This window comes from Ips typographus, linkage group LG12 (genome assembly GCF_016097725.1).
Source record: "Ips typographus isolate SLU linkage group LG12, UJ_Ityp_2.0, whole genome shotgun sequence".
Classification (NCBI taxonomy): Eukaryota; Metazoa; Arthropoda; class Insecta; order Coleoptera; family Curculionidae; genus Ips; species Ips typographus.
This window is the reverse complement of record NC_138433.1, coordinates 7044824-7052974: the sequence shown is the minus strand read 5'-3', so window position 1 is coordinate 7052974 and position 8151 is coordinate 7044824. Positions and strand designations below refer to the sequence as shown.

The following is an 8151-nucleotide window of genomic DNA, read 5'->3' as shown; positions in this document are numbered from 1 at the left end:
TTCTGTTCGAAAAAGTAACCGTGGCCGTCATCTCGTGTGCGTGGAATCGCAGATTGCACGTCCTTTTGGTAGGCTTTCAGAATTAGCAACTTGATTTGCATTTTCCTAATTAAAAAGGGAGTATAGAAGGTTCTGGAAGGTTGCTGAAGGTCAAATAGCGGTCCGTAGCGCGTGATACATTTTTTTTTGTTTGCCCACCCCCGGGGGTGTACTTGGATCGGTTGTGTGCGTGTGCCCCCAAAAAGAAACCCTCTGAGCATCCTCTGAGTGACGTAATCGTCTGATTGGGGGCTGAGGGAGCAAAGGAGCGAAGGAAAAAAATATTAAAGACGGTAACGATTTCAGGTTTTAGGAGAAAGAGGCAAGGAAGAGAAGGGGAAAAATAGAGCATTAGCTGCCCGATTGGGTTTTGCAACCATTGAGGTCCCTTTTTATTAGTGTTAATTGTTTAGAGGTTTCTGCAACCCTCGTTTAACAAAAGTAGGGGTAATTTTTGCCTTTCCAGCTCTGATTGGATCCGGTGGACGTCCTGTAATCCACGGGTCGTCCAGTATAGCGCTGCAGCCACCAATTAAGGGGTTTTAGTCACTAAAGTTGGCTAAATCACTAACCAAACCTAGAATATTAAGTTTACAGTATTAGTAATAGTATTGTTTACATTTTGGGGGTTGCAGTCTTTTCATTTAGCTAGGAGTGCAGTGTTTTGCTATTAAGTGTAGCATAGTATACAAAGACACCCCAAAGAAGGGTTGCTTAACTGCCTACCTGTAATTGAGAGGCCACTTTCAAGTGTTGTTGCGTTTAGAGTTTATTTATTCGTAGTAGGTTATTTTTCCATTTTTAAATACGTAATTAATTCAAGTCTGGCCCCGTGTTGTCATTTTAGATAACAAAGTTTATCTTTTCTTTACGGGATCTAATTTTTGTCTTTTCGGAATTGATTAACTCTAATTAATTTTCTTATTAATTAATTTTCCATTATTAATGGGCCCCTAATGTAACCTTAGTAAAGCCGGGTAGTGAAACGTTGGAGTGTGTTCGATTGGAGTCACTTAATTTGTGTACGAATAGAGACTATAATTTTTTTTTTATGACGCACCTGCTCTGGTGACACAATAGGTGTTCCATCATTTTAGGATCGCTATACTCAGCTTCCTGCTGGTTTATTCCTTTTCTTTTCTGCACGTGGAGGTAGCATCACGTTAACTGCTCCTGGCATCCCTTAAAAATATTACTTTACCACAAAAGAGAAAGGAAAGGAAAGGGAATATAAAAAACAGCACTTACCTTCAATAGGCGCGATAATACCCTGCAACCATGTATTGGGAAAGTCAAAAGAGTACGTCGCGTCGTGTGCCTCACAACTATAATACGCGTTCAAATCCCACAGAGGCACCCCTTACAGAGGACAACAATCGGCCACCGCCGTACGCTGAAGCGGGGGAGCTCGCCCCCCAAATGGTGAGCGGGGAGCGAGGGGACGACGATTCGGGTCGTTCGCGGGCCGCGACGGTTTTACCCTTGTACTGCGGGTCGTCTACTCCTCGTTCCAGTCGGTCCATTGTCCGCGTCGCGCGGAACGTCTGGGTCGCGGGCTGGGTTGCATTCCGCCCCATCTTGCGAACCGAGGGATGGGCGACGCCGCCCGACGCCGTTTGAACGACAGGTAGATTAAACTATCGGTAAGTAATACATCCATTCATAGTGATCCGCAAGAGGTATGAGGTAAAATATATGCAACAAGAAATGAATTAATTTCATTTCATACCGGTACCGCTACCTAATCGTAAACGATCCGGAATGACCGACTGCTTTCGGACACTTTTAAATGTCATTTTTGATCAGCTGTGCGCGGTGTTGCCGTGGTCTAATTTTATATTTATCTGTCAACTTGTCAACCCTCGTCCCGTCGTCCCTCACAAGGATGTGGGTAGGAAAGATTTGGCCTGGGAAGCCATATCAGCCGCCATGGCGATTACAGGTATGTGACTAGAAAGTTTTAAGAGAGATGTGACCATACAGGTTTATTTTTTCAGTGAGTGATGCTCAAAGGATATGGAAGAATTTGAGATACCGGTATAGCAAAGAAAGGAAAACTATTGTTTGTTGTCCATCCGGTTCAGGAGCTCCACAACCTGAAAGTGCTTGGCCATCATCGGTACATGAACTTTATGGCAAAGCACATGCTAAGCAGGAAGTATGTGATAAATGATTTATTGAAGTCCTACAACCATAACTTTATATGTATTGCTTTTAGACGAACATCAAACCTTAGTCAGGTGGCTTTTCAAGACAGCATTAGTCGACCCAGCTCTGTGGCTTCTAACATAAGCCAATCATCAACTACTCTTTCATCTCCACTGATGTCTCCGAGAGATATGCAGAGTCCGACTTAGAGAGTCTTTGATACATACTCGGAAATTACTTCACCAAGAGATATAGTGAGCATTGAAGCAGTTCAGGAGGACATTGAGGAGAGTGAAGAAGATGTTCCACAACCAGCGAAGCAACAAAAGATTGACAAACCCAACCCAGCTGTTGCCGCTGTTGGTCAATACTCCACTCCTAGTACCTCAAAGGTTCAGCAACAAAAACCACAAAAGACTACCACCACAGGTCCCCAAGTAGAAAAAACCCTGAACATGCTGCAGAGCTACCTAGTGGAGAAGCAGCAACCATCAAAAAATCTTGCTTTTGGTCAGTACATTGGATTAACTCTAGATGACATGCCAGCCGAGGAACAAAACTTTAAAAAACTAAAAATGGTGGAAATTTTACACAAACCATGTAGTATATGAACATAAATATGTTAGGGTCCGAATCCAATGGAATTTATTAGTTTAGGTTTATCAGTTATTTATAGCACTTGTGGGTCGGTCAGTTGGAAACGAGGGATTAAAGGAGACAGTTTAGTTTAAAATGGTAGTCTTATTTGTCGTACATTATACTGGCGACGAGGATGGGATACATCATATGTGATGTATCAAGTGTGTAACAGTTCGAAAATATGTTACTATGTATAGTAAAGTCGAGTGTCAAAATTCCCAGTGAAAAGACGATTGAAATTTAAATAGTGCTAAAGACAACCAACGTTAAACAAAATGGCAGGTGTCGGAGACATCGGCATCAATCTTGTTTTCGATGCAAAGTCCAGTGATTGGAAAATTTTTCACAGCAGATTGACGCAATATTTTATTGCAAAAGAGATCAAGGAAGCAATGCAACGCGCCGTGCTGCTGTGTTGTTTAACTGAAGACGCATACATATTGCTAACCAACTTATGTGTGCCATACAAACCCGAAGATTGCTCTTATAAAGATTTAGTGGGTTATTTCGATGCTTACTATGAGGTCAAAAATGTAGTTTGGGTTGAAAGGGGCAAGTTTTATGCTGCTTATAAAGAAGAGAGTGAAACTGCACAGGAATGGAGTACCAGATTAAAAGGTTTAGCAAATAATTGTCAGTTTGCCGAATCATTAGAGACTAAACTTACGGATATTTTTATAAACCACTACAGTGATGGAAAAATAAAAAATGCTCTGTATAGTTTGAAAGCGAATGCTAAGTTTAGTAAAGCAGTAGAGGCAGCGCGTATTGAAGAGGCTACTCAGATTGGAATTAAAGAAGCGGCAGCCTGTCCTGCGGTGATCAAAACAGAGCTGGAGTCAGAGGTTTTCAAGATGTCTGTAGGGCGGCGGGAATCGTCTATTCAAGGAAATAGCAGCACTAGTCGCAACATCGCACAAGGCAGAGAAACTTATCTTCAACCCCAACGGTTGAGAAATGACAGAGAGGTGTCACGTGATCATGTTTTTGGCAGCGGCAACGGGGTTTCATGCCGAGGCGCACAAGGCGGCGACGGTGGTAAGCGTTGTTTTCGTTGTGGCAAATCATCACATTTTGCAAATCTATGCCCGTATAAAAATTATATTTGTAACAATTGCGGACGTCGCGGTCATATTAGAGCTGCGTGTACGGCTCTCAAAGACATGAATACCAGTAGAGATATGCATTTTTTTGACGTAGATGATAAGGATGTAGAAACAGATAATATGCCGGTTTTTTTAATTTGTTCTGATATGGATAAACCTATTTTTGTGGAGATTGCCCTGAATGGAACAATGGTAAAGTTTCAGTTAGATTCGGGAGCTGCTGTGTCCATATTGCCATATAATCTGTATCAACCTTATTTTTGCGAACAGAAATTAAGCGAAACGACCATAACTTTGCTAAATTTTTCGGGTCATAAAATAAAATCATTAGGAAAATTAAATTTAAATGTTATGTATAAAGACAGAAACGCTACTTTAGATTTTTATATACCGTCGGGGGACGGTCCTGCTTTGTTAGGAAGGGATTTTATACGCAAGTACAACTTAGGATTTCAAGAGATAGAAAAAGTCAATTATCTAGAGTCAAATGAAATTTGCAGGCTGAAACATGAATTTTCGACGGTATTTTCTGGCAATCTTGGTTTATTTAGGCATTTTCAGATCAAATTGAATTTAAAGCCAAACGCAACTCCAAAATTCTTTAAGCCGCGACCACTACCTTTTGCATTGAAAGATAAAGTCGACGATGAACTGGATCGATTGTTAAATGATAATATCATATCACCCGTTGAGTTTTCGGAATGGGGGACACCGATTGTCCCCATTTTGAAAAAGGATGATAGCAGTGTGAGAATTTGTTGTGATTTTAAGATTACAATTAACCCGTTTATTATAGCTGACCAGTATCCAATTCCAAGGGTAGATGAGTTATTTAATAAAATGAGAGGGGGAAAACAATTTTCTAAAATTGATCTTAGTCAAGCTTATCAACAGATACTGTTGCACCCTGAATCGCGACGATATACGGTAATCAGTACACATAGAGGATTATTTCAATATAATCGACTACCTTTTAGAGTTTCGTGCGCACCGGCGCAGTTCCAGCGCTTGATGGAACAATTATTCAAAGAAATGCCAGGGGTGGCCTTGTTTTTAGATATTATTAATAACAGGGGATTACCATTAGCACAATGCTAAATGATTTTTTATAGTTGAAATACATGCTACCGCTATGTGATGGGGCTTGTATGTGAATGTGCTTTCCGTCCAAAGCACCAAGACAGTGGGGAAAATTCCACATTTCATCAAAATCTTTTGCTATACTCAGCCAATCTTCTTCTTTAGATGGAGGTTTTAAATATGTTTTTGATAAAACATCCCAAATGGCACTTGCGGTCTCCTTTCCAATGGCATGCACTGTAGAGTGGCCAATATGATACTTCCAAGCTATAGATTGCATGGAAGATCCTTGTGAAAAATAGCTAGAAAAATTTGATTACTTCAGTTAAGACTTTCTGTATATACCTGTTGTCGACATGTATTTACTTACTGCAAAGTCATAGCTAGCCGTGGTTCAGGGCATATTGTATCGGGTAGTTTGCGTTTTGTTAAATATGGCGTCAACTTTTCCAATAGTTAGTCAAATAGATTTACACTCATTCGGGTGCACTTAAAAAACTGTTCACTGTCATTATGTTTCATGGGAATAAAATAGCTTTTATAAAACCCTAATTTATCCCGTTGCTTATTTATCAAACGAGTTTTTACTGTTCTCTTTCTTTTTGATTTTTTTAGTAATTAACAACACAGGACCACACCAGCAATAATTATTTTATCATCAACATCCATTTTTCATTTTTCAGAAAATAAAGTAAATATATGGAATAAAGTGACGGGCTTGGCAACATGACAGAATAAAAAATTGGATCACGTCGTCCACGCATGTGTAAAAAAAGCAGACAAGAACAACACTTTTTTTTACCTTACGGAACTGTTAATACTCTGTATCCTTACGTCAAGCTACCGCTTACTTTTTATCTGATACCTCATACTGTTGCGGAACTCTGAACCCGGCTTAACCGTCGAAAAAATGACTTGACGTGACAACTGACGTTGACATCTATCAGCTGTTACAAACCGCGATATTTAAATTCAAAATTTATCTCCACAATACAAAGTGTTACAAATACGCGTGTTATTTACAGACAGGGTGCCCCAGAAACCCGTTTTGAGTGGTTAGGGCAAATTTGACCCTAGAAAATTAGGAAAACACGGTTACATGAGCTACTAGGTCTACTACGATGCAATGCATATAAATTTCTTGAAAAACCCATTTTGGAAATGACTGAATTTTCGTAAGGGTCAAATTTGCCTGAAACACCACCACTATGCCAATGGGTTTTACGATATGTTGGCCACTTAGTGCAAGCAAAAATCGGCCTCAACGATTTTATTTCTACAGTTTTCCTTTGGCTCTAAATTTGACACTTACTGTGCCCGGTTTGTACCAAATATCAGGGCCGTACCTGGCCGATTTAAAAAAATCTCTCAAAGAAATTAGAAATCAGGATTTAGAAACGTTTTCTTGCAGTATTTGATAATAAAACGTATTTTTGAGATTTATGACAGTTATTTTGACAATTATCACGTGACATTTAACTAAATAGTGTTCTGCAATCACGTGACAACTGTCACTAACGTCGAAACTGTCAAACCACGTTCAAAAGTTGTAAAAATCAGGATTTAGAAACGTTTTCTTGCAGTATTTGATAATAAAACGTATTTTTGAGATTTACGACAGTTATTTTGACAATTAGCACGTGACATTTAGCTAAATAGTGTTCTAAAATCACATGACAACTGTCACTAACGTCAAAACTGTCAAACCATAATCAAAAGTTGCAAAAATCAGGATTTAGAAACGTTTTCTTGCAGTATTTGATATAAAACGTGTTTCTCAGATTTATGACAGTTATTTTGACAATTATCACGTGACATTTAGCTAAATAGTGTTCTACAATCACGTGACAACAGTTATTAATGTCGAAACTGTCAAACCATGTTCAAAGGTTGCAAAAATCAGGATTTAGAAACGTTTTCTTGCATTATTTGATAATAGAACGTATTTTTGAGATTTATGACAGTTATTTTGACAATTATCACGTGAGATTTCGCTAAATAGTGTTCTACAATCACATGACAACTGTCACTAACGTCAAAACTGTCAAACCATGACCAAAAGTTGCAAAAATCAGGATTTAGAAACGTTTTCTTGCAGTATTTGATATAAAACGTGTTTCTCAGATTTATGACAGTTATTTTGACAATTATCACGTGACATTTAGCTAAATAGTGTTCTACAATCACGTGACAACAGTTATTAACGTCGAAACTGTCAAACCATGTTCAAAGGTTGCAAAAATCAGGATTTTTTTTTTTTTTTTTATTACTTCTAGATACATCAGCAATCTGCCAATAAGGCAATGAGCTTTACATTTGACAAAGTTAATGAATGACATGTAGAGTTTCACTCCAGTGAGTGATCTCTTTATAAATAGATTCAATTGCTACAACCTAACTATGTTTAAAACTAATTAACTAATTAAACTATTTGAGTACACTATAGTCTTAGTATTACACTTATTGTTGATTAGACCACCCGTTTGGACAGATCAGATGGCAACAGACGCTTCAGTCTGCGCTGTTCCCCAGCCTCGTCCGATTTTATTTGTCTACCTAATGCGTTGGGATGCACTGACAGTCTCTCGCTGTATCTCACACTGTATCGTTGGACAGTTGCCAATACGGACTCCAATGGAATGTCGTGTAATATTATTTCGTTGGAAATGTAGAAAGGCGCATCAACAATCATACGCAATACTTTGTTCTGGAACCTCTGAAGTATAGCGATGTTAGAGTCACTAGCGGTACCCCATAACTGAATACCATAAGTCCAGATGGGCTTAAGAATGGATTGGTAGAGCAACAGTTTGTTGTCCAAAGAGAGTTTCGATTTGCGGCCTATCAACCAGTACATCTGACTCAGTTTCAGTCCTAGTTGTTTGCGTTTTGTGAATATATGTTTTTTCCATGTAAGACGCCTGTCTAAATGCATGCCAAGATACTTAGCTTCTTCTGCTTGTGGGAGCTGACAGTTATTGATTTTTAGTGGCGGACAGGTTTCTTTCCGTAGAGTGTATGTGACATGAACGGACTTCGTTTCGTTGGCTTTTATGCGCCATTTTTTTAGCCAGATTTGCAACTTGTTAAGGTTCAGTTGGAGGTTTCTTGAAGCAGATACAGGATCCGTATGGGAGGC

At 39.1% G+C, this 8151-nt stretch overlaps 1 protein-coding gene and 1 long non-coding RNA gene across 2 annotated transcripts; one reads left to right on the top strand and one right to left on the bottom strand.

Moving 5' to 3' along the window:
• LOC145736506 (uncharacterized) lies at positions 1-1893 on the bottom strand. The gene is made up of 3 exons (XR_014179985.1): positions 1288-1893; positions 1100-1221; positions 1-616 (listed from the first exon to the last, which is right to left on the bottom strand). It is a non-coding gene; the product is annotated as an uncharacterized LOC145736506 (long non-coding RNA).
• Positions 1894-3101: 1208 nt separating this feature from the next.
• On the top strand, positions 3102-4755 carry LOC145736209 (uncharacterized). The gene is made up of 4 exons (XM_081990512.1): positions 3102-3864; positions 4294-4454; positions 4512-4679; positions 4729-4755. Exons 1-4 carry the CDS (start codon positions 3102-3104, stop codon positions 4753-4755), a joined length of 1119 nt encoding a protein of 372 aa, XP_081846638.1.
• The last annotated feature ends 3396 nt before the right edge of the window (positions 4756-8151 follow it).